This window comes from Notolepis coatsorum (assembly GCF_963971535.1).
Source record: "Notolepis coatsorum genome assembly, chromosome: 6".
Classification (NCBI taxonomy): domain Eukaryota; kingdom Metazoa; phylum Chordata; class Actinopteri; order Aulopiformes; family Paralepididae; genus Notolepis; species Notolepis coatsorum.
In genome coordinates, this window is record NC_140170.1 from 96,828,730 (window position 1) to 96,855,575 (window position 26,846).

General features: G+C 43.8%; 1 protein-coding gene across 3 annotated transcripts in view; it reads left to right on the plus strand.

Moving 5' to 3' along the window:
* Positions 1 to 320: 320 nt before the first annotated feature.
* The window catches only part of brpf3a (bromodomain and PHD finger containing, 3a), a 45,318-nt gene continuing 18,792 nt past the window's right edge, over positions 321 to 26,846 (plus strand). For all 3 annotated transcript variants that reach the window (XR_014619829.1, XR_014619830.1, XM_084317132.1), the window contains exons 1-3: positions 321 to 577; positions 13,367 to 14,887; positions 24,877 to 25,033. Coding sequence is in view for 1 of the 3 variants with exons in the window: in XM_084317132.1 (XP_084173258.1) it covers positions 13,386 to 14,887; positions 24,877 to 25,033 (1,659 nt within the window). In the remaining 2 variants the exon portion in view is untranslated. The remainder of the gene's footprint in view (positions 578 to 13,366; positions 14,888 to 24,876; positions 25,034 to 26,846) is intronic.

Here is a 26,846-nt window from a genome sequence, read left to right on the forward strand (position 1 = left end):
GCTGTGCAACAGGTGTCACCGTCTAGGCTCTGTCGGCGGTCGACCACGAAGACAATGCGCGCAAGTAAAAGCCGAGATGTTTTTCTCAACGCGTTATCCTTGTATGTGCTCCTGGTCGAGACCGATGTCTTGGGTTGTTCACGTCCACCAATCACCAACCGATGCGCGGTGCGTGCGAGGCATAACCGCGACCTACAATTGGTTGCGCTCGTTTTCCAAAGGGGCGTATTTTTTCAAGCCATCTCGACTGAATATTTTAGCTTCATCCCAAGGTACATTAACTTGATATTTACTGGATTTTATCGCCCTTATTCCCGAGACTCTGCAACGTTGCAATACAGATAGAAACCACAACTGTTAAACTAGGTCGCGTTTGAGCGAGGGGTCCGAAGTCATAATGGAGGACTGAAGTACTGAAGATGACGCTGTCGCCCCTCAAATTACCGGCTAGCTAGCTGTGGTACGACTGGAACAGCTAGCATAAGCATGTCCGCCTTGGTCGTAGCCTGTCACTAGCTGACATTTGCTACACTTGTCGTCTCCGCCAGGCGCATTGTACGCAGCAGCATTTTTCGAGGTAAATTACTTAGATATTTTTCAATTATGCGATCGTACTGGGTAGGAAATGTGTCATTTTGCGTGTGGGCGCTGTGTCCTGCCCGTCCGACTAGACGTTATCAGATCAACAGAGAAGAGCTGTTTTGCAGGGGTCTGGAATCGCTCGCGCTAGTAGTACAAAACAAAGGACAATATCATTGCACGTTGCAGTGATATAAATGTGAGCATGCAAATAACATTATGAGTTTGCCATTGTGTATTATTGCAATGCATTCGCAACCTGGTTGCTATTGCCGTGGATAATTGGTCTGCTAATCAACTTGCAACATGAGTGTTGTCTATGTTGTTGTACGACTAAAATGGCTGACAGATGTAGATATACTGGGGTTGGTATTTAGCGCTCTTCAACCTAACTATGTATTGCTACAACAAGGGGGGTCTAATGGATACTGGCATACGATTGGCTGAAGATCAACAAGGCTGTGTTACAGACTCCTGATTGGACCAATCGAGATACTGGGTTCGGGTGCATGTATTGCAGGTTACTGTGTATGCATCTAGACTTAACCTCGTTCCCAGTTTTATCTCCTCCGTGAGATACAAATCTAGACTCTACTAGAGTAATTTCTCTACCCTACCATACGAAACTAACTAACTTAATTAATTAATTACTTAACTTATTTTACACAATGCTCAGTTTATGATGACAGCAGCATTATAGCAGAAATGATCTTGAATACGGTAGCTGAGTAAACTGACACAAAAGTGACATTGATTGATTGATTGATTGAAAACTTTATTAACAGATTGCAGAATGGGTACAATACAGTACAGCTCAATACACACAATTGTTAAGGGGATGCAGACCAGAGAAAGCCTTTCGTCTTGTTTACATCAGGGTCCCCCATTTTCAATTCATCATAACATGACATACACGACATACAGATAGACAGTACTGCTACATCTATACATTTATAACATACCAGATGTACAAATACAGTACAGTACAGGGGTGGAGTCGGGTCGGGGAAACTGTACAAGCAAAACTGTACATTGGAATATTGCTGAAAACCATACTTGGTTCCAAGAAGAGGGTCTCGTGTATTATACATTTACTGTACATTGGAGGGGGTTGGGTTAGGACATTTACAGGGGCCAGTTTCGAATTGCTGTCTCCCGTAGGTGCTCTTTGAGAGTGGTTTTGAAAGTGGGTAGTGATTCACTTTCCTTTACAGCTGTGGGTAGGGCGTTCCACATTGATGTGGCATAATTGCGAATTGTGTTTAGTCCCTTGTTTGAGCCAAATCTGGGTTTAACATGATTTGTGGAGCTCCCTCTGGTGTTGTGGTCGTGGTATTCACTGACCTTTGGGAAGTATTTTGACATGTACATGGGTACCTTAGTCGTGTAGTGTATCTTTGCATTGCCTCAAAGATGTCCAGGAATCATCAGCAATACGATGGATCTTACCAATAATACAATAATGACAATTGTGTGATTATGAGTATACAGCAAGCATGCTGTGCCTATTAATGGAATTTGATTGCTAATAATGTCACTGGCTTTTGGCTAGACCCTGACTGACCGATACTGGGTTTTCTCTCGCCGATTTTGATATTTCAAGTCAAATCAAGTGTTCCTTTCCTTTAGCCCCTCTCGGGAAATTCAAGTGTCATAGCGAAATGGGGAGGTGAGCTAATGGGATTATGAAATTCCGATCGATATATTGGCCGATATTCGCAATTTTCTTTTAGCAAGGATCCCTCAAATGTGTTTATAAAACAGTTGCGCCAAAGATGTGCACTGGAGGTGGGGTGATTTACATGAAGAAGAGGAGACTTGGTTCCAATGAGCACATTATCATTCAGATTATCTTGAGGTCAGAGGTCAAGGGACCAGTTTGAAAATGGCCCATCTCCCCTCATCAGATTCGATTAAAGGGGACATGTCTTGCTATTCCTTTCACTATTTGGGCAACTTTACACAATTCCTGTGAGTCTATGGAACACATCTGTAAAGTTTTTTTCAAAAAAATTAATTGTTTTGTATTTTTAATCAAGTACTCTAAAGCAGCATTTTTCCACTTCAAGATTTCAAGCTGTTTTGGGCTGGGCTCCACCCATAAGCGCTTTGAGTGACAGTCACCCACAGTCTGAACTGGCAGACAGAGAAAGATATAGAGAGATTGAGGGGGATACTAATTAATTTCGCCGCGGGGGGGGGGGGGGGCATAATCCCACGGGACAATGCATTGGTAACTTGTTTCAAATGACAATATATACCCCTGTGAATATTATTGCACGGATCGGAATACGAGCGTGCGCGTGGGAGTCAAAGATATTTTGACAGTGATATGCGAGTGGAGAAGCTCCATCCCCGCGCGCGCCGGTCGGGAGGTTGTGTGTAAATGCGTGTGTTTCCCAGAGAGAAGCTCTATCTCTCTTTCTCCCTCTCTCTTGCTTGCTCGTTCTCTGCCTCTCCCTGTCGGCACCAGCTTGAGGAAGTGTCGGTATTTCCACTCGCTCTGTTGTTGAGCGAATGGTTGCGCTACAACCATAGAGGGGGCGTTACTGCAGATCAGCTCCTTGCTACGTAGGATAGCGAGTCAAATCAGAATAGCTTAGTTCACTGGGGGAGGATATTGTCTCAACTGAATTGGAGCAATCCGCCAAAATGAGAATTAGAGACACAGACCCCATTGATACAAACCCCCATTGCTAGGAAACAATGCTAAACACTGGAAAATGCCATTTATAAGACCCAGGACCTTTAAGATTAAACTGGACTTTGAAGATGTCTTCATTGCACACATTGACAATGTCGACATGCAGCGACACACACATGCGATGGGCGGCACACACAGGAACACACGCATGCTATTTTTTTGGGGTCGCCGATTACATTTTCTCTGTGTGCTTAACCCATCCCGTCGTCCTTCCCCCCAAGGGAAGCCAGGAGCAGACATGGGCTGCGGTGTGGGGTCTCGCCCGGGGACCAATCCAAGTGCTCCTGTTCATCTTCATCAGGGACGCGACAGCATTAGCGATCTGTCTGTTCTGCATGTTTTTCCAGTGGGTTTATATTCTGGAGGGGAAATCCTTGCGAGTGCGAGGAGAACATGCAAACTCCACACAGAAAGGCCCGGGAGACAGGGGAGGAAATTAGGCGATTCATGAAGTAAAGAAAACAAAATTAAAAAGGATCGGTTCATATTGCGATACTCTTATTTTGAAAATCCGGCGAGTCGTATCCGCCCGGTAGTGTGAATGAAACGCTGTGTAGCTCTGTACAGCAGAACAGGGCTACAGAGCGCCTATTTTGCGACCCGATATAAGTCTGTGCAGTTTTTTCCCGCAACGGGTCAAATGCATCTAACATGCTTTGCATCGTCGCCATTCCTTTATGCCCACGTTGCGTTAAATATCTAAATTAACGTTACGTTAGCTGCTTACGCTAACTAAGCTAAGCAGCTAACCCTGAGAGAGAACAGGAGACGGAGAGGGGACTGGGGAAGGAGGGGGGGGGGGGGCAGTCTCCCTTTCTGTGTGGGGACTGGGGGAGGGGCATTCTGTGTGTGTGTGCGTTTGAAAAGACCAGATGAAGTCAGGAGTATTATATTGATAGTATTTACTGAGGATGGACAGATAATGTTGATATTTAAACATAAAAAATACAATACATAATAAATATATTCATGATCATCATCCAGCATAAAACAATTGTGGGAACAGTTTGGGAGAGGAAGGGGGAAAATGAACACTCACCATGCCCCGCTCAATCCAGTATTTAGTCCAGTCCATTCCAGCATCTCTTGTCCAGCCCAACCCAGTCCAGTGCAACCCAGCACAGCCTAACCCAGTCCAGCCCAGCATCTTTCACTGCCCAACCCAGTCCTATCTAGACCAGCCCAACTTTCCCTGCCCAACCCAGTCCAGCCCAGCATATTTCACTGCCCAGTTCAGCCCAACCCAGTCCAGAATAGTTACCTCGGCTCTTTCATGTTAATATGTTTTATGCTAATATTGTGAAGAGTAGAGACACTGTTATTAATGTTTTATGCTAATAAATATTTGAAAGAGTAGAGACACGGTGTGATTATTACTATGATTGAAAATCAATTTAGACGAAGACATACAAAGAAGTAATTATCACAATTAGCGATTTATTTTTGGCTGGTAAAAAATCTGTTTGGCTGGTAAAAAAAAATCATCTACTCGCCAGTTGGCTGGTAAGCCAAAAAGTTAGTTTCCTCCCCTGCCGGGAGATACCACACTTGGGTACCTGGCAACCTGGTCCCCAAGCAGGAATCGAACCCTGGACCTTCCACTACACCACCATGTATGCTATACATACTTATACAACGGCATGCACATTTCTCGATTCTGATTGGCTGAAACAGTCATTTTACACGTGTTTATTCTTCACAATTCCACGCTGCTGGCCCAGGACCCGCCCACAACTGAATCACATCACATCACTCCGCCGGATCACAAGATGCCGGACAATAATTTAACAAATGGATATGTTGATAACGACTAAACGACTAAATATAAAGCGATTCTGTCACAGCGAATGTCTTAGTCCTTTAAACAATGTTGGATGATGTAATTGATGGGTCTTGAATCATTGTGTAACAAAAGAAAAATCGCGGATTGATTGATTGATTAATTTTCAATTATTTTTCAATTTCTTTTTCCTTCTCTCTGAGCAGCCCTCACTCTCACACTGTCCGACGCTGGCTCAGTCTCCACCCACCCCAAGCACACACACACACACACACACACACACACGCACACACACACACACACTCCTGTCTGCAACGCGGGGGATAGTTAGTAGATAGTCAGAGAGAGAGCTGGGTGCTGCGCTGTTCTAAGTGAGCATGGCCTATTGAGTTGATTGATTGATTGATTGCAAATTTTATTACTGTACGCTTGGTTTCCAACTGGTTAAGTTTAGGCCCTCTACAGTAGGTTTAAAAAAATAAATAAAAAAATAGTTTCAAGTTCAAGTTTCAAGTTTCTTTAATAGTTGTCATACAGAAGTACAGAATACTTTCATACAAAATGCTTCTTACTAGGGCAAAGAAAACCTTTTTTTCCTATAGGGCAAAGAAAACGTTTTAATTTGTTTTACCTACTTTCTATAGAAGCATCTAAGAATGAAGTTCTATAGAAAGTAGGTCTGCATCCCCTTAACAATTGTGTGTATTGAGCCGTACTGTATTGTACCCATTCTGCATCTGGTAATAAAATGTTCAATCAATCATTCCAATAATACACAGTTGGATGTGTTAGTTGGTTGGATGCACTTCAAGCTGCTTCCACATGAGGCAACTTCTCTCAATCATTCCAATAATACACAGTTGGATGTGTTAGTTGGTTGGATGCACTTCAAGCTGCTTCCACATGGAGGCAACTTGTCTTTTTTGTAGTTGTGGGAACTACTTTTTCTGGCGGATGGTTTTTTCAATAAATCTTCGATTAATGTGTGTTTATTGTATAGCAATAAGGTTGGATGAATATGGCAGTTGTATAAAAGCATTACACCAGTTGCAGTCGTGATTTGTGAACAATAAACCATGTAATGGAAACCTGGCACGTTAGCTACAAGGCCAAGACTAATAGCTGGCACTGAATGAGTTAAGGCAGGGTAATTAAAACAGTATTTACAGCAACAACAGCTGAGCAGTAGCAGTAGTAACGGGGGGGGGGGGGGGGGGGGTATTGGCACAGAGAGTTTCTTTGGTAGGGCACTTCTACAGAGTTTCTATGATTTTGATTTGATTTGATTTTATTGATGGATTAAAAACACACAACAAGGATCCAAAGGATAACATGAGAGAGTAAAACCCTTATTTCCGTCATGGTCCCAGGGCTGTTAGGCCACAACAAAATACACGACAATAACACAACACTCATACATTTAAAACATTATAAGACTAACCTATCGCTAAAATTGTATACCCCACAATAACTAAAAACTGATTGGAAACCCATTCAAACTATAGGGGGCTATTCTTCTATTCTGTCCATGAGCCACTTCCTGACGCTTCTCTTGAAGCTGTGGAGGCTCAAGCTCTGCTTGATGGGGAGAGGCAGCTTGTTCCAATCCTGGGCTCCAGAGAAAGTAAGGGAGCATTATGGTATTGGTATTGGTGCACACTGCTCATTCACTTACCCCACCAAAATCTGCCTCACTTCCTTGTTTGATGTATAGTATCTATTCATAGTATTCTAATAGCATTTCATACATTTCCTTACAATATGCTGCAGTGTATCATTTATCAATTATAATTTTGAACCCCTGCAGCCAAGATGGTTGTGTTAAATGTGTTTGTATTGACAAAACAGCTTTGTCTTATATTTAGCTTTATGTACTACAGGCCAGGGTTAGAAAAAAAAGAAAAAAAAATCCAGGGCTTTTTTTGCCCCCCTTAATTGATTTTCGGGGCCTTTTTTATTTATTTCGGGGGCACTGCATTTTTTTGATGAAAATTAACAAAGATTATAAAACATTGTCGACACTTTTTTTTTTACGGTCTTCGTCCCTATGTTTGATAACGTAATGTTAACACTTTAAGTGCCGAAAACGTGTTTAGGCGTCTTTCCTAGCCATGCTAAAGTTGCAGAGGACGCCCTAACTCGTCTTTAATATCAATATTTCAAAAATCTGTGATCGGAATCGCATATTTCCCCTCTGCAGCCTTCACACACAGTTCTGAGCTCCTCTCAATCCTCTAGCGGTTCAAGAGCGCCATCTGGTGGCCAATCGGCAGAAGCGCCAAACAGGAAGTCATGTGGATGAAGTGGTGATCACCCATATTACTTCCAGGCACTCGTTATAGGTCCCGGGACTCGAGCTCAACACAATACATAGTGATCCGTTGCCAATAACTCGATAAACAACATGATTTGGACGTATATACTATTATACAACCTGGAAATGGACCGGGTATTTCGACATCCCATAATGGAAAACTGTCGCCAGGGGAGGAAACTAACTTTTTGGCTTACCAGCCAACTGGCGAGACAAACTGATTTTTTACCAGCCAAAAAAAATTGCTAATTGTGATAATTACTTCTTTGTATGTCTTCGTCTAAATTGATTTTCAATCATAGTAATAATCACACCGTGTCTCTACTCTTTAAAATATTTATTAGCATAAAACATTAATAACAGTCTCTACTCTTCACAATATTAGCATAACACATATTAACATGAAAGAGGGATCTATTCTGGACTGGGTTGGGCTGAACTGGGCAGTGAAAGATGCTGGGTTGGACTGGGTTGGGCAGTGAAAGAAAAAAACCGAAGTATGTTGTGAAGTGTATAGATAGATAGATGTGAAATGTATAGATGTAGCAGTACTGTCTATCTGTATGTCGTGTATGTCATATGTTATGATGAATTGAAAATGGGGGACCCTGATGTAAACAAGACGAAAGTCTTTCTCTGGTCTGCATCCCCTTAACAATTGTGTGTATTGAGCCGTACTGTATTGTACCCATTCTGCAATCTGTTAATAAAGTTTTCAATCAGTCAATCAAGTTAACTTTGAACCTCGGTTGTCAAGCCACGTCAATGTTGTGTATGCATCCGAGTGTTCACTGTGCCTTTAAGACGGCACGGTGGCCTTACGACAGTGCTGTGAAGTACCGTCGAGTGTTGCGGTAACGTCAGTTGGGTTGGTCTGCTGTTGTGCACTGGTTGAGCTAGCCCCTTTCGTGACTGCGATGTGCAAGCCAGGGGCTTTTGAGCATGAAATAAAATGTCTAACCTTACGTCGTAGTCCGGTGCGCAATAGACTAACATACACCTCTGTAATTTAAATGTGTCCTTGCCTTGGACTCGAGAGTTGTACTAGGGTTGGATGCAGTTCCCCGTTGCTCAGTCTGTCTGTTTTCCATCTTCTGTGTTTAACGTTATCTGTTTGCGAGTGCTTCCTTGACTGATGGCCAGTACCACGGGACTTTTATTCAACATTCTATATTTCCGCGGGTTGGCCAGTACTGCAGGAACTTTTATTAAACATTATATATGTCCGCGGGTTGGCCAGTACTGCAGGAACTTTTATTAAACATTATATATGTCCGCGGGTCTTGTGCAGTGCTCTCGTGGCACTGTCAACTCGCCAGACTGGCGAGTGGTCTTCATGAATCACTCGCCAAACGTAAAAAATACTCGCATTTGGCGAGTAAAGTGGCCTAATTTCCTCCCCTGCGTGATCGCCCAACGGCCCGCGGAGACTGGGGTGAGTTTTAGCGTGTAGTATTACCGCGTTCGACACTAACTGCTATGATGAACATTTGACCCACATTAGATGAATGGTATAACGTTGCCCACGGAATTATAAACGATCCCCCGCCCATCCGGTCATCATCAGATGATACGTAGAAACTTCTAGAAGCACGTCCATTTGAAATTTTTCATCTGGCACCGATCGCTACCAAACTATTTGATCATCAATATAATGCATTTGGGGCTATAAATCACGTTCTGGAGAAAGCTGCAGAAAGAGATGAAAACATACTTATACTTTAGATCATATTTTAGTATGAATATGTGAATGAAAAAGTTTAACGTTCATACACCCTGAACAATACATATAGGACATTGAATGGGCCCTAATAATGGCAATCTAGCAATAGAATTTAAAAAGTTATAGCCCTGCAAAGAAGGGGAACTTCTCCATAGACAAATAGAGCTGGCAACGGATGGTATATCATGAATTTAACCTTAGGCAATCAAAGTGTTAACACATTGACGGCCACAGGGATTAGACGGGCCCCTCTATAAGGCCAGTTTATCATAACACGGTTTAACTATGCGTGAGGGTGTTTGTAGAGCTAAATCTATATTTTAAATTATTGCTATGTGTCCATTCTCATTGTCAATTGACACTATAAACCTTCCCTTCAATATGCCTTAAAGAAATACATTTTTCATCAATACGTTCCCATTTTATAGCGTCGTGAATATAAGTCAAGTCAAGTCAGTTTTATCATAAGCGTTATATGGTATTGGTCTGGTATAATTCCTGCAAAACGAGTTACAGGGCGCTAAGCTAATAACGTTAAATCGATTGGCGTTTCGGCCATACACAAGCTAGAGATAAAAATCTAAATGCATATGATCGATATCATGTTCCACCATGAATGCATGGGGGGGGGCGGGGGACGTTGTTTCTGATTATTGATTACCAATAACAGCATTCGTTATTGTAGCCTCATTCACTGATAGGCTGGTTGGCTATGCTAACAAGGCCTGATCAGCATGAAATCTACGTGAAATCGGTCTTACCTGTGGCCGGTTGGATACCAAAAAGGATTTCCCAGTTATTTATCGCCATCTGGTAGATCGATATGTCCATTGGCTGATGCTATATTCCTTTACTGCATACTGAATTCGGCATCGCAAAAGGTATTCCATGCGATCTGATGAAGGCATAGCTTCAGGCTAACAGAGAAAGTAGGCCTGAATGATTTTTTTTTACATCCGGTCTGAAAACAAGGAATACTCCATTCTCGAGACAGCGCCACTACCAGGATCTGGCCGGTAATGCACTTTTCCGAATTCCAAGAGTAGGATACATCTGCAGTGCTGCTCCGTGACATTGAGTAGGATATTAAAATGCAATAAAAGCAAATACGAGTTTACCACGTATATATACGTGGTTGGCCCTTTAAGCATGGCGCCCAAACACGTATTTATACGTGGTTGGCCATGAATGTGTTAATGTCTCCAAATGGGTTTTACGCTAATCTTTTTCCCAAGGAGCACATGTGCTCCTAAATAAAATTTAAATAAATAAAATCAAAATAAAAAATACTAGCGCAATTGGCAGTGTTAGGGGTGGGAAGCTGGAGGGTGGGGATCGGATGTTGTGGACAGCGACTCCCACAGGTCGGTTGGTGCGCCTGTGCAGCAGAATCGGGAAGCAACGGGGGCGGCGTGTCCCTCCCACGCAGACCCTCGCCGCTGAGAGATCGCGCTGTGCAGATGAAAAGATGCGACGACTGCCTCCTCGTGTACCGGAGGGGACACGTGATGCAAGGCTTCGTCCACATTGCAGCCGGCCTGTGGGAGGCATGGCCTAACAGCGTTCGAGACAGGGGAGGGTAGAATTGGACAATACGAAATTGGGATGGGAGAAAAATAGAAAATGGGAGAAAAAGTAGATAATAAAAAAAAAGGATATAATAATTTTTTTTTTATTAAAATTGAAGGTCCGTTCGAAGAACCCTGACGAAGTTTGAATCCCAAAAACAGGCTTCGGGGACAGCCTTACCAAACATTATTTATATTATTAAAAATGGAACTCAAACATGTTCCGTTGTGATGTCACAGTATGATGTCATAATAGAACTTTCTAGAACATTTGTGATGTCACAGTATGATGTCATAATAGAACATTCGTGTTCTATATAATTATATTCAAAAGAAGAAGAAGATCTCATTGTGAATCTTGAGACAGGATAGATAGACTGTCTATCCTACAACACATAGACTGAAACCTGCATTTCTCAACCAAGGTGCCTTGCCTACCGTTTTGCTGTGGAAAGGTGAGTGTCCACAACAGCTAGCTAGCTGTTCTACTTGAATACTGAATGTTAATATTGAATCAGACAATATTGAATAATGAATGTTAATATCAGACCATATTGAATACTGAATGTTAATTCAGGTTGACAGTTGACATCATTTGACAGTTGACATCATTTGACAGTTGACAGGGGGCTGGAAAGTTGATTTAAAGGGGACATGCATTATAAATGCCTTTTTTCTGTGTTTAGCATGGTTTTATAGTAATACAGGTTAGTATCAATGGGTCTGTGTCTCTAATTACCATATTAACTCATCAGTCTAGTCTCGAGTTCACAAGATCTTCCCTCACTCAACTAAACTGTTCTGATTTGGCGGTTTCTGTGACGTCGACATAGCATTGATCTGCAGTAACGGCCCCTCTATCGTTGTAGTGCAGTGTAACCCGACACTTCCTCAAACGGGTTTTCACAGGCAGAGAACGAGCGAGAGGGAGAGAGAGAGAGAGAGAGGGACGGCGGGAGGGACTGCAGAAGTGTGTGTAATGTGTGTGCGCCATCTCTCTCCCTCAAACTTGACTGCGTGTGTCTGGGACGTAGGCATGGTGTAACCCGAGACTTCCTCAAACGGGGTTTGACAGGCAGAGAACTAGCGAGGAGAGGGAGGGAGAGAGTAGAGCCATATGAAATCCGCGATCACGGAATCGCGGACGGAATCGCGGAATTGAGCAATAAAAATGGAATCAACTGTAAAAAAAAAGAAAATTATATATATATATATTTTTTTTTTTAATGTTGTGGGACTTGTACAGCACTTTGTTCAACTTGGTCAGTGCTGTAAAGTTTAAACCTTTTTAAATCTTAGACAAACAAAACACTTTGCTTTCATGAAATATTGTAAGCCGTCATTTGAGGCTTTATAAAAGCAGCACAATGAACACAAATCTGTCAGTGCCGAGTCTGACCTCATCTTAAATAACAAACAGCATTGCTTGTTGTAATTAACAAAGAGAGGCAGAGTTGATTTTGCAAAAAAATATATATACATCATTTATATTTTTATATTTTTTAATAATCAAATTTTATTTTCATATTCGAATCCCATGCCCATCGAACGAAGCTTCGAAGTATTTAAGACAGCCCTATTAAATGAACTGTTATATCTTATTAAATTGTGGACATTTATTCATTCCCACTTATTAGACACTATTTCTGATGGTAAAATGAGCGTACAAAGCAAAATACAGAATTCTGAAATATTAAAACGGAAAAAACGGAATTTGGAGAGAGAGAGGGACGGCGGGAGGGACTGCAGAAGTGTGTGTAATGTCAACTGAGCTATAATTTATACGTATAGCTACTGTCCATCAATGTCTTCCTTTTGAATGAAATAGGTTCAGGAGAGAGAGATGGAGAGAGAGCGAGCGAGACACACACACACACACACACACACACACAGATAGACACAGATTCTCAGCCCCCCTTTCCTCTGAGCGTTCCCAGTGATGGCTTACTATGTGCGTGTGCAAATGGGACACACATCTGTGCAATAGCACACACCACCAAAGTCACTGGCTGGCCCACAGTGTGCGTGTATGTGCGTGTGCTAACTTCGCTAACGTTATCCGCCGTAGTAACATTAGCTGCCTCGCCGGATTCCTCTTTCTCCTCGTCTCTCTTTTGCTCAAAATAAAAATGAATGGGCTTCATGGCTTGCTGAATTTTTTTGCGTTGTCTGATTCTGAATGTATAACTTGCCTATAGTATGCCGGTACCGTGATTTTATTTTCCAGCGAGTACTGTGTTCCCATTTCCTTTCACTCGCATGAAACCAGCCGCGTCACCGCAGGAAACTCTACTGTGATTGGACGTTTATGCGCCTTGTGGAATGTGGGACTTGTCGTTTCTGAACTATTAACAGCGGAGCTGTTTGTAATCTTCACTCGCACACTGTCTGCGAGTAAATGATTTTTCCGGTTCGCACACACATATTATTAGGGGCAAATACGAGTGAAATGCTCGCACTGTAGAGCATATAATTATATATATATAATTAGTAAACTGTCTGGGGCTTTTCTTGCCCCCCTTAACTGATTTTCGAGGGCATTTGGTAAATTTTCGAGGGCATTTTGCCCCAAGTCCCCCTTAATTTCGAATCCTGGTACAAGCTGCAGAATGGTATCAAGGTACTACATTGTATTGTATATTCAATGTGTTTTCTTTTGTAATTATTATTTTTAAACATATCTTTCTCTCCATTGCAGGGAGCCAGTGTAAGCCCCCATGAGAAAGGTGAGGAGGCGGGGATGCAAGACGGGTGACAGCGGACTGGACATGGGCAGGGGCAGAGGGAGGGGCAGGGGAAGGGGCAGGGGTTCATCTAGCCAGCTGCGGCCCCCCTCGCCCTACAGACTCCAGCTGTCGCCATCCAGAGAGACCCTGACCTACGCCCAGGCCCAGAAGATAGTGGAGGTGGACCTCGACGGCAGGCTCCACAGGATCAACATCACGGATCCCCTGCCGGTCATCACGGAGGACGAGATGATGGCTCAGGACATCGCGGAATGCAACAGCAACAAGGAGAACAGTGAGCAGACCCAGGGCAGGTCCAGACCCGGCAGGAAACCTCCAAATGTCAAAGCCAGGAGAAACGGCAAGAATGCGTCTCATCAGAGCCACCGACCAGGCAGCCAGCAACAAGGTCACACCCACTCCTCCCAGCACCCCTCCCACCAGAGCCCTCTGCCCGAGCCCACGTTTCGCCTGCTGGGCTCCGTCTGCCCTTCGGACGCACCTCCTCTCCCGGCGGCCTACTACCGCTACATCGAGAAGTCGGGGGAGGAGCAGGACCGCGAGGCCGAGTACGACATGGACGAGGAGGACCTGGCCTGGCTGGAGATGGTCAACCAGAAGAGGGTGTCGGATGGCAACGCCTCCGTGTCCCCGGAGTCCTTCGAGCTGCTGATCGACCGGCTGGAGAGGGAGTCCGTGCTGGAGTCGCGGAGCCAGGCCCTGTCCCAGAGCGCCATCGACGAGGACGCCTTCTGCTGCGTCTGCCTGGATGACGAGTGTCTCAACAGCAACGTCATCCTCTTCTGCGACATCTGCAACCTGGCCGTCCACCAGGAGTGCTACGGCGTCCCCTACATCCCCGAGGGCCAGTGGCTGTGCCGCTGCTGCCTGCAGTCGCCCTCTCGCCCCGTAGACTGCGTGCTCTGTCCCAACCGCGGAGGTGCCTTCAAACAGACAAGCGATGGCCGCTGGGCTCACGTGGTCTGCGCCATATGGATCCCAGAGGTGTGCTTCGCCAACACTGTGTTCCTGGAGCCCGTGGAGGGGGTGAAGAACATCCCGCCTGCCCGCTGGAAGCTCACCTGCTACCTGTGCAAGCAGAAGGGCAGGGGGGCGTCCATCCAGTGCCACAAAGCCAACTGCTACAGGGCCTTTCACGTCACCTGCGCCCAGAAGGCCGGCTTGTTCATGAAGATCGACCCGGTCCGGGAGACGGGCGTCAATGGGACCACCTTCTCCGTGAAGAAGACGGCCTTCTGCGAGCACCACTCTCCCGTCGGGGCCCGGCGGGACGGGTCGGGGGATGAGGCGGTGGAAGGGAGGCTGGTGGGGGGCAGGGGCACCCGAGGCCAGAGGTCGTACACTCAGAGCCCCCCCGCGCCGAAGAACAAGAAGAATGGCAAGGGGCAGAAGAAGAAGAGCAAGAAAGGGGGCGGGCCGAGGCGTCGTGCTGCTGCTCCTGTGCTGCTGGTGCCTCAGATCCCCTCTCACAGGTCTGTCAATCACACTTTAGACAGTTACACATCTCTCAATGCATTGTGCTAATTCTTGATGACCATTTCTCCACAATTCTTTACTTTACTTTAAACCACTTCTCCACAATTCTTTACTTTACTTTAAACCACATCTGTTGATACTGTTTTGTTTTGGAAACTCTTTTGGTTGCCCCTAAGGGCCCGGGTCCACCTATCTAATTTTTATGGCCGCAAGCGTCTTTTTTCAATTGATCCCAATGGGGAGGGAGCGTATGCGGCCGCTGGCTGCCGCCTATAGGAAATGCGCTGCAGTCGGCTTCTTTTTTCAGCGCCTTTCAGTTTTTTTGTGCGGTTGCACCCAGCGTTTAAAGTTGAACACTTCTGAACTTTTCAGAGCGATGTGCTGAGCATCTTTTCAGACAACCAATCACAGCCAGTCATATCTACCACTCTGTTTGTAACCTGACACCAGAGCTGCCTGCCTGTCTACCCACAAGAGACAGGAGCAGTATGAGGGCACGAATACACTAATAACTACACGAATACACTAATAAAAAGCGAATAAAAAGCAAAGGGCGAACTGTGGTGTCAGGCAATAACTATATATATAATTAATATACAATAAAGTATATTAAAATATACTATATGTACAAAACCGCGGCAGTAAAATACGATAAAAGTTATTACAAGATGGCTGTCATGTAGTTGTCGCTAGAGTTCTTTCTCTCTCGTCATCAGGTAGGTTGGTGACTGACAGCTCGTTGCCATAGCTACAAAAGGCTCGCGCTGCGTTTTTCTTTCTCTCTCACCGCAAGCGTGCCTCCACCCCAGCACTACCGGCGCACTGCCAGCGTTTTTCAGCTGGAAATGTGAGCTAGGTGGACGCATGCCCTAACGATAGCTTAAATGTCACACCTTGGTGAGCACCAAAAGCCTCCACCCCTCTATTCTTATTAAGCTCAGTGTCCCCTGCTCTCCCTCATTGTCTCCCAGCTGGCCACGATGAGAGAGACAAACGTCTTTCTCTGGTCTAGCCGTACTGTATTGTACCCATTCTGCAATCTGTTAAATAAAGTTTTCATTCATTCATTCATTCATTCATTCATTCATTCATTCATTCATTCATTCATTCATTCATTCATTCATTCACTCCTCTTAGCCCAAGCTCATTTCATCTATATGTACTTTGTATATATGTTTTCACTATTAAACCTAATATTGATCATGAAGATCCATCTAAGGCATAATCGACGAGTTGGGTTCCACCACAATACTCTCAATTCAGCAATAGTTATTTGCGTCCTAACCATCTGCGTTACCACGTGGTGATTTATGATTAAAAATACAAATCAAATACAATTTATTTGTAACGCCCGACAACACACGTTTAGGGCTGTACCGAATGTAATTTTTGTACATTCGAAGCTTCTATTGAAGTATTCGAACGAAGCTTTGAATGTCTGTAATTTTTTTTTTTTTCATAAAATAAATATTTACTTTTTTTTCTTAACTAAATCCTCAATTTGAATAAAGTGATTAATCTGATTAAATGAGTTTTCTTTTATTAAATCAACTTTCTTTAATGAATATAACTCATCAGTTTCGTCAACATAAATAATCCAATAAGGGCACGGTTGATACGAAAGTGATGGTGACGTCTTATAGTATAATATCAGTGTAGCCTAAACTTGATCTGCAACTGTGAAGCAAAACCCCATTGGTTTAAACAGATTGAATAGACACAAAATTATTATATATATTGTTTTATTCGAATGTTGATTTAGAATTCGAATGTCAACATTATGATCGAAGCTTCGAAGCATTCGGTACAGCCCTACACACGTTAATGTCCCCATGGGCCGCACACGTCTTCTTTAAACAAGTCAAGAAGAAACATCACAATAAATCAAGAACAAAACAAAAACACCATCAAGTCCAAAAAACATACCATACCGCACGCGACATACCGCACACGAAGGTAAGGAAAAACTCACTAAAACCTAGCAATAGGAAAAAATGCACCACAGGCAATGTGGAGGAGAGAAACCTTAGAAGGGCTGTTCAAGGGGGGATCTCCCTTAGATGTCAGTGATAGTAGTGTTGCAATAAAACAGGCGAAACAGTTGGTAAGCATGCACTCATATGTGTAAGTAATGAAACACAGATAAGTGCATGCAATAGCAACTGAACATTTTGAAAAATAAAAAATAGAGCTGATGGCGGATCTATTTGAGGCAAGGGGGCGGCGCAGAGAGGGTTTCATCCTCCCGGTCATCATCACAGGACGTCCAACACTCCGGTCATCACTACGAGACAGCCGGAGACAGGGAGACAGGCGTTAGACAGTTCGTAATTGTGATGGGCGGACATTACAAGTGGTAAGCTATGTGAATAGAATAGATATATTCTACACGACGAGGTAAATAGAATCCAAGTGGCGAATGTTAACGCCGCCATTTTAGTTCTGGGAGATTTCAATAGCGCCAATCTGAGAAAGGTATTGCCTGACTTCTATCAGCATGTGACTTGCAACACCAGAGGCGGTAACATCCTAGATCACTGTTACACGCAATTTAAAGGTGGCTACAAGGCTCATTCTGATAGTGGCTTTGGTAAGTCAGATCACGCATCCATTTTTCTTTCACCAAAGTACAGACAGAGAATTAAAAGTACTCCCGTAGTCTCGCGAGAGGTGCAGAAATGGGATGTGACGTCAGAGGAGACGATCCGGTCAGTGTTTCACCACACAGACTGGATTGTGTTCCGCGACACAGATAACATTAATGCCTACACGGAGACAGTGCTGGACTATGTTTGTACTAGGGTGAAAGAAACAATCCCCACTACCAAAATGAAAGTTTACCCAAATCAAAAACCCTGGGTAGACAAATCCGTCCGTGAAGCTCTGAGAGAGCGCACCAAAGCATACAACGACGGCCTAGAGGCAGGCAACATGAATGACCACAAGGTGGCGCGATACAACGTAAGGAGGACAGTGTCAGAGGCCAAACGACGCTACAGGGATAAAATTGAACTCCAGTTTGAACAAGCTGACACTAGAGCTATGTGGCAGGGGCTCAAAACGATGACAGACTACAAAGGCGCCTCCCTCAAACTGAACAGTGACATCTCCTTAGCAAATGACCTCAATACCTTCTATGCGAGGTTTGATGCTGGTAATAACAACACCAGCTCACAAGCCTCGGCAATGGGGGGGGGGGGGGTCGGCTGCTGATGGAGGCGCAGTGTTCAGGGTAACAGAGCATGAGGTGAGGCGGACCTTTAAAAAAGTGAATATCAGGAAGGCAGCAGGTCCAGACGGCATCCCCGGCCGCGTCCTAAAAGTCTGTGCCGACCAACTGGCCCCAGTATTCACTGACATATTTAACCTGTCCTTAGAACAGGCTGTCATCCCCACCTGCCTGAAGAAGTCCACTATTATCCCTGTACCCAAAAAATCCAAGCCTGCTTGCCTCAACGACTACCGCCCTGTAGCTCTCACCTCCATAGCCATGAAGTGCTTCGAGAAGCTAGTAAAGGGCTACATCTGCTCCTCCCTCCCCATCAACATGGACCCCCTGCAATTTGCATACCGCCCCAACAGGTCCACGGAGGACGCCATATCCCATGTGCTGCACACAGCAGCATCACACCTGGACAAGAGGCAGGGGAACTATGTGAGAATGCTATTCATCGACTACAGCTCGGCATTCAATACCATAGTCCCCTCCATACTCATAGCCAAGCTCAGGGACCTGGGCTTGGGCTATGACCTCTGCCAGTGGGTCTTGGACTTCCTGACTGGCAGACCCCAGGTGGTGAGAGCAGGCAACTGCACCTCCTCATCCATCACCCTCAACATAGGGGCCCCCCAGGGCTGTGTTCTGAGTCCCCTCCTCTACTCCCTGTACACACACGACTGTGTGGCTCAGCGGAGTAGCAATACAATCGTCAAATTTGCTGACGACACAGTGGTGGTGGGCCTGATCTCTGCCAACGACGAGAGGGCCTACCTGGAAGAGGTCAAGGTCCTGGCGGGATGGTGCCAGGAAAACAGCCTCTCCCTGAACGTCAGCAAAACAAAGGAGATGATTGTGGACTTCAGGAGGTCGGGGGTCAAGGACTACAGCCCCCTCAGCATCGACGGGGCACCGGTTGAGAGAGTCAACAGCTTTAAGTACCTCGGAGCCTACATATCCGAGGACTTGACATGGACCACACACATTAACAGTGTTGTGAAGAAGGCACGACAACGCCTCTACTTCCTCAGGCGCCTAAGGAAGTTCCAAGTCAGCCAGAAGATCCTTAAGAACTTCTACTCATGTACAATAGAGAGCATCTTGACCGGCAACATCACCTCCTGGTTTGGGAATAGCACTGCACAAGACCAAAGCAGACTACAAAGAGTGACACGTTCAGCCGAACGCACAATTGGAGGGGGGCTCCCCACCCTCCAGAACATTTACTACAAGCGTTGCAAGGGCAAGGCTAAGAGAATCATTAAAGACTCCAGTCACCCGAACAACTGCCTCTTTGAACTGCTGCGGTCAGGCAAGCGATACAGGAGTCTCAAGGCGAGCACAGAAAGACTCAGAAGAAGCTTCTATCCCCAGGCCATCAGGCTGCTAAACGAACAATGAATGAACACTACACAACAACAACCACCAAACGCACATAGCACACACATCCACACGCACACACTCACTTTAAACAAACACACTGTAGCACCCACTCCACACACTTATAGCACACACCCACTTTAAACAAACACACTGTAGCACCCACTCCCCACACTTTATATTTATGGATGAAGGATTGCACTACAACTCGTACACCTTACTGTAAATTGTACCTAAAATTGTACCTCATCCCATTTCTGCTTTGCACTAGATAGTACTGTACATTAGTACACTGCATAGTATTGTGTATTGTATATTATATGGTAACTCAGAACATTGTACATATGTCTATACCGAACACTGTGACCTCATTTTCTTCTTCTAAATTCATGCTATATTATGTTATTATGTTATTTGATACTATCTTGTCTAGCACAGTCTCTGGAGCGTAACAGTAAGAAGCATTTTGTATGAAAGTATTCTGTACTTCTGTATGACAACTATTAAAGAACTTGAACTTGAACTTGATATATGTAGTAAGCATATTATGTGAATAGAATAGAAGTACTTAACCCAGCAATGAACTCTAAACCACGTTGACAGACCACAGACAGAAGACGGTAAGAAGCTGATCCATGGCCTCTGTGGTGCACGTAGAAAAGTCACTGCAATCTTGGCCAAGACTCCGAGACATCCACCACCTTGGTCAACACTATGAGACAACCACTCAGAGAGATGGGGGGGGGGGGTTAGATAGTGTTCCCATGTTTGTAGTGGGCGGAGATGGAGCAATAAATACTAGAGCTGTCAGTTTATCGTGTTAATTAGATTAATTAATTACACAGCAAATGATCGCGTTATGAAATTAACTCAAAATTAATTACAAAAAAAAAATATTTTTTTTATATAATATTTTTTTTATATATATATTTTTTTTAATATTTTTTTTGTATCTCATTCATTCCATGAGAATGTAGAATACACATTTACAGACTTTTTTTTAATATGGTCCATTTGCATGTTCTTGGTATCTGATTCTAGGGACATCTATGAATCTCAGGGAATGTGTGTCAGAAATACTGTGGGCTAGATCCACAAAGAATGGATTGCACGGTGCAAGTTGCACCCTTACTTACAATTCATGATGAATTGAAAATGGGGGACCCTGATGTAAACAAGACGAAAGTCTTTCTCTGGTCTGCATGCCCTTAACAATTGTGTGTATTGAGCCGTACTGTATTGTACCCATTCTGCAATCTGTTAATAACATTTTCATTCAATCAATCAATCTGCGCTGTGATTGATTGAATGAAAATCTTATTTTGAGTCAATTGTAATGAACCAAATGAGAATATCAATACATCTTTTTTTTATCTTTGACTGTGAATAACACCATGCTCAAATTGACCAGACCTGAAAAATCGAAGCAAATTAATAGATGGAAGATGATTAAACAGAAGGTTTTGTAGATACAGTACTGAATTCTGCCATCTGGACATGGCGATTAAAATGTGATTAATTAGATTAATTAATTACAAATCCTGTAATTAATTAGATAAATTTTTTTAATCGCCTGACAGTCCAATCCAATCCAACTTTATTTATAAAGCGCTTTAACAGCCACAGGGGCACAAAGTGCTGTACAGGGGGAACATATTAAAAACTATTAGCAGCACTAAAAATAGAAGAAAAAAAACAAGAGTACCAAAACAGAGATAAAAAACATTAGGTAAATATAGGCAGCAATACAAGTTTAAATAGATCAGAGTACTTAAAAAAAAAAAAAATTTTAAAGCAAGGGAAACAGTAACAAAACGATACAACAACAACACAGTAAGACAATAAGATCATAAAATCAACAAGCTACATGGTGTCGAAAGCCAGAGAGAAGAGGTGGGTCTTAAGGAGGCCTTTAAAACGGGGCAGTGATGAGGCCTGCCTAATCTGCAGTGGCAGCTCATTCCACATTTTGGGGGCGGCAACGGAGAAAGCACGGTCCCCCCTGAGCTTACGCCTAGTTGTAGGCACTACTAGGAGCAGCTGGTCAGCTGACCTGAGAGAGCGAGAAGGTGTATAGACCTGCAACAGCTCAGAGAGGTAGGGTGGAGCAAGGTCATGAAGGGCTTTAAAAGCAAATAAAAGAATTTTAAAATGAATCCTAAAGTGCACTGGGAGCCAGTGGAGTGAAAATAAAATCGGTGAGATGTGGTCGTATTTACGAGTGCCAGTTAAAAGACGGGCAGCGGCGTTCTGCACCATCTGAAGGCGAGCCACTGAGGATCCACTCACCCCTATATAAAGTGCATTGCAGTAATCCAGCCTGGTAGTCACAAATGCATGGATTACTGCTTCAAAATGCTGGGCGTGCAGGATGGGCTTAATTTTGGCCAGCTGCCTCAACTGGAAAAAACTTGTTTTAACCACGGCCTTGATCTGGCTGTCAAATTTAAGGTCTGGGTCGATCTTTACACCTAGGTTCTTTACTATTGGTTTGACATGTTGTGCCAGCGAACCCAGATCTAGCAGTGAGGTCACAGCGGGGCCACCAAAAACCATGACCTCCGTCTTTTTGTCATTAAAATTTAAAAAATTCAATGCCATCCAGGATTTAATGTCATCGAGGCATTTGGTCAGCGGGTCTATGGAAAAAGAGCCAGACTTTTTTAGTGGCATATAGATCTGGCTGTCATCAGCGTAGCAGTGAAAAGGAATGCCGTGCTTTCTGAGGATGGAACCAAGGGGCAATAAATAAATAGAGAACAGGACGGCGCCAAGTATCGAGCCCTGGGGTACACCGTACAATAGGGGGGCAGTAGAGGACACAGAGTCCTCGAGCTTGACACAAAAGGATCTATCTGCCAGGTAAGACATGAACCATTCAAGGGCTATGCCTCTGATGACAGCACTAATAAATACATGTAGTGAGCATATACATACATGGTGACAGTAGAATCAAAGTATATAAGAAAATTGTGAAATTGAGTAATAGACAGAACTACTGCAAGCGTATGTATACAGGATGAGATACAAGACAATAGCTCAGGGCCGTATGCCCCGGGGGGCAGGAGAAACCACTCAGAATTGGTCAGGGCAGAGCAGGTAAGGTTCAGCACTGCAGGCCAGGCAGAAGGCGGTATGAAGCTGTTCCATGGGACCGGTTGAGACAGAGACGAGGTTAAGCTGCAACGTCCCTCATATGGGACGTTTTGCCGGTATTTGAGGCTTGTGCAAAGTACACGGTATTGCGCAAAATACCACTCCCCACTCAGGCTGCAGTAGTTCCGTCAATCTAGATCCGATCTCGAAAATTATTGTGGATCGTTGTAACCAATGAGTGTGGCTTTCCAATGATACCCCACATGGGGATCTAAATAATAAAAAAAAAAAAAAAAAACATGAAGAAACACGAAAACAGGAAGAGCAAAAAAGCAGAATGAATTGAAGTCTATGAAAAAACTGAGTTTCTTTGTACACAGTTTACCAAAATCACTCCTAATCACTCATTTCTGAATGGATCTTTATGAAATTTGGATATGTACTACATGGCTTCAGGCTTGCTGCCGCGATTACCGCATTACCGCGGTATCGCTGTTACATCACGTCCACCGCAAGTGTAGGCTGAATACCGCGTCACCGCTGTTTTTTTATAATAATAAATAAAGTACCCTCCTGTCGTTGGGCTTGCGGCTCTGCAGATATACCCTACTCCTCTGTCGAGGTTCCAAGCGACCCTATTGGGTACCAGAAAAGTCACGTGAAACATTGCAGACCACTGATTGGTCAGAAGAGAGACGCGTCACACTTTGGAGCATCTTGCAGTGCTTTTACTTCCTGAATCTCAGCCATTGATCAGCTCCCCCCGTCACAACACGGCTAGTAGTACGTTAGCTAGATAGTACGTTAGCTCCCACCGGAGACCGGAGTCGATTACCGTCGCTCCTCAGGGAACGAGGCATAATGATTTTACTGCAACGAAATGTTATAATAAAAGCCCTTCGTTCTATACACTTGTCTGATTGAAAACTTTATTAACAGACCGCAGAATGGGTACAACTCGGCACGCTCTGAGCAAAGAAAGGAACTGAGATATGAATTGAGTAACGCTTGCCTTGCTATGGTCCGGTAAATAAGAACGTGTAACTATATAACGTCAATGCCACAAAACGAATGCCTTTGTAATCATAAGTAGTAACGTTATAATAATAATAATAAGAAGAAAGGGTCGGGGGGTAACCGGCGGGCGCGCCGCTACCACACCTGCCCGCGACACAGAGGGGAGACTTCGAATCCGTGTTTCACTTTTAATAACGAATGCGTGCATGCCGAATCCCAAACAATATTCATGCTGCAAAGTCATCCTCTAAAGATAGACATTTAGAGTAGAGGCAGGCTATATGCTATAAAGAGTAGACTACAAAAAAAATGCATTCAAACTTTTTTTTTTTTTTTTTTTTTTTTGTGTGTGTGTGTGTGTGCGGTAATAACCGCGGCGGTAGGAAATATTTTGCAAATTTGTGCGGTAAGGAAAACATCAATACCGCGGCAGCTCTATATGGCTCAATTTCTAGTCCTCAAGTTCAAGTAAAAAAAATTGCCACTTTTCTGCCTGCTTGTTAAGAGGTTAAAAAGGTTCTCCCATGTCTCTTTATCTCTCTTTTTGAGGAAGTGACAGGGAAACCGCTTTCGCATTATTTCCACTCGCTCCGAGCGAATTGTTGATTGTGGGCGGTGGCTACAACCACAGAAGGAGCTGAGGTATGCAGATCAGAATCCTTACACGTCACAGGTACGCAAAATTCAGAATGGCTTAGTTCACTGAGGGAGGACCTTGTCTCATCTGAACTGGAGGAATGCGCACAATTTTTTATTTGAGACATAGACAGTGTTGGTACAACCCCACATTGCTAAACACTGGAAAAGGCAATTTATAAGATAGTTCCCCTTTAACTAAACTAGACAGATTAATCTAAGGGTCAGTCCCCGACCAGGTGAGATCAGGGTAGGTTGAAGGAGAGAGAGAAAAGATTGGTCTTAAGCAGGGATTTAAAAGCTTCGACAGAGCAGGCGTCCCTGACGATGGCAGGTAATTTGTTCCACAGGTAGGGAGCGCGGTAGACAAAGGCTCTGTGGCCGGCGGATTTCTTTTTATCCCTAGGAATCGATAGAATCCCCGCATTTTGTGAGTGCAGAGCACGAGCGGGCGAGTATTGAGAGATGAGATCGGATAGATAGAGCGGTGCAAGCCCATTTAAAATGTTTGTAGGTGAGGAGTAGCACTTTAAAGTCAGATCTGGCTTGAATAGGAAGCCAGTGTAAGGCAGACAAAATTGGTGTGAAGACCATTTGAATCCACTGACCGCTGAATCTAACACTGTCTCCTCCTCATAGGCTGAACAAGATCTGCACGGGGGTCGGAGTCCAGCGGAAGAATCAGTTCATGCAAAGACTTCACAACTACTGGCTCCTGAAGCGACAGTCCCGGAACGGCATGCCTCTCATACGGCGACTCCACTCGCACACGCAGGCGCACAAGACCACCGAGCAGGTGAGCGGGGGGATGTGGAGGAAGGAATGGGATCTCACATTTTTATTGGGTTTCTTTCTTTTTTTGGATAGAATCGTTGAGATGAGGAGCTATCGGCCCATGTGTTTGCAGACGCAAACTCCATTCAAGTCACTTGTGGAGTGTGAATGTGATACATTACCCGAAAGTACTCAACCTCTGCAGTCTTTTAGCTATGAATCAGGGCCGGGGTGATGTGGTCAAAATAAGATATTAAAAAAGTAGAATGTGATTGATTTTGTATCTACTGTATCTGATGTCTCTCTTTTTTTATTAATTAATTATTTTGTGATAATCGTCTCTATGCTTTTTCAGTTAAAAGGGTATATTTATTTTAATCAATTTTTTATTCCAAAATCTTCATAATACTGCTCCAAGGAACAATCTTTTGATTAATGAAGAAAAAAAATATGTATTGATTTAAAACCTTATTAACAGATTGCAGAATGGGTACAATACAGTACGGCTCAATACACACAATTGTTAAGGGGATGCAGACCAGAGAAAGACTTTCGTCTTGTTTACATCAGGGTCCCCCAGTATAATTCTATTACGATTAGTATATATCATTGATGATGGTCTAGTAAAAACCCATACATTTGCTTGGATCCATGATTGTATACCTTAATATTCGGTATACCTCCCAGTCCTACTATGAATGTACATGACCCTTCAACTTAACATCTTTTAATAATAATAATTAATAATAATTTCTTACATTTATATAGCGCCTTTCAGGAAACCGAAGGCGCTTAACAGAGGGGGCAAACTAAGGGGAAGGAAAAAAAGATGAAGTCAGGCAGAGTCATTGATAAAGGTGAACAGGTGAGATTTGAGTTGAGATTTGAAAGAGTCCAGGGCCCTCATTCATCAACGTGGACGTAGAACTTGACCTACTTCCACACGTAAGCACGGAATGTAGAACTAGCGTACGCACAGGGAAGTCGGCATTCATCACACGTGCGTACGCAGGCTCTACGCACACCTGTCATGATGAATACCACTTTGTTCTACCGTCAATGCTCGTGCATGATTATCCATATATGGTCATGAAAGTGAGGAAACACCCCCCATGGGATGTGAAATAATGGACCGACCCGAGCGGAACCCTGAGAAACTCCACGGAGAATTCACTGCTGTCGAACCAAGAAGACACTATCGCGTATTATGGGATAAATAAAAGGCGGATTTGTAAACGGTGATGTCAGATATCAACGGCTCCCTAAGACCATTGCTGCAATTCTGCCTGGACAGCTCAAAATACTAATAAAGACTGTTCGTTGACCACTGTTTGGCGTTGGTTGTGTGTCATTATAACCGTGCTGTAATATGAATGCCTTTATTAGTTGTGTTCGATTGGCTATATGATTTTTAGAGGCATCTATTTTGTTGTCGGCTAATAAAGACCGCGCTGGAATATGACTGCCTTTTCCCGTGTTGTTTGATTATGCAGGGATTAAAGTTCTCCTCAATTTTATTCCAAATCGCGATGGATCTCCCGTCAATTTTCTACCTGCTGCATATGATTTCTAGAGGCATACTACAATCTATTTTGATGTCAGTATTGGGTAGCCTATATAAACAATAATAGAGTCGAGAGCATATACAAGAACAATGAATCTCACTGCATGTATGATGTAGCCTGTCTTTCAATACATGAACTTGAATTCCATCATGTTTGTGTGCGGGACTCACAAGGCTGTTGTCACAATGGGTGGTACCGGTACAGTAATAATTACAGTCCACACAATATCACGATCCATGCCATAGCCTATGTTCTATTAGGACATGATCT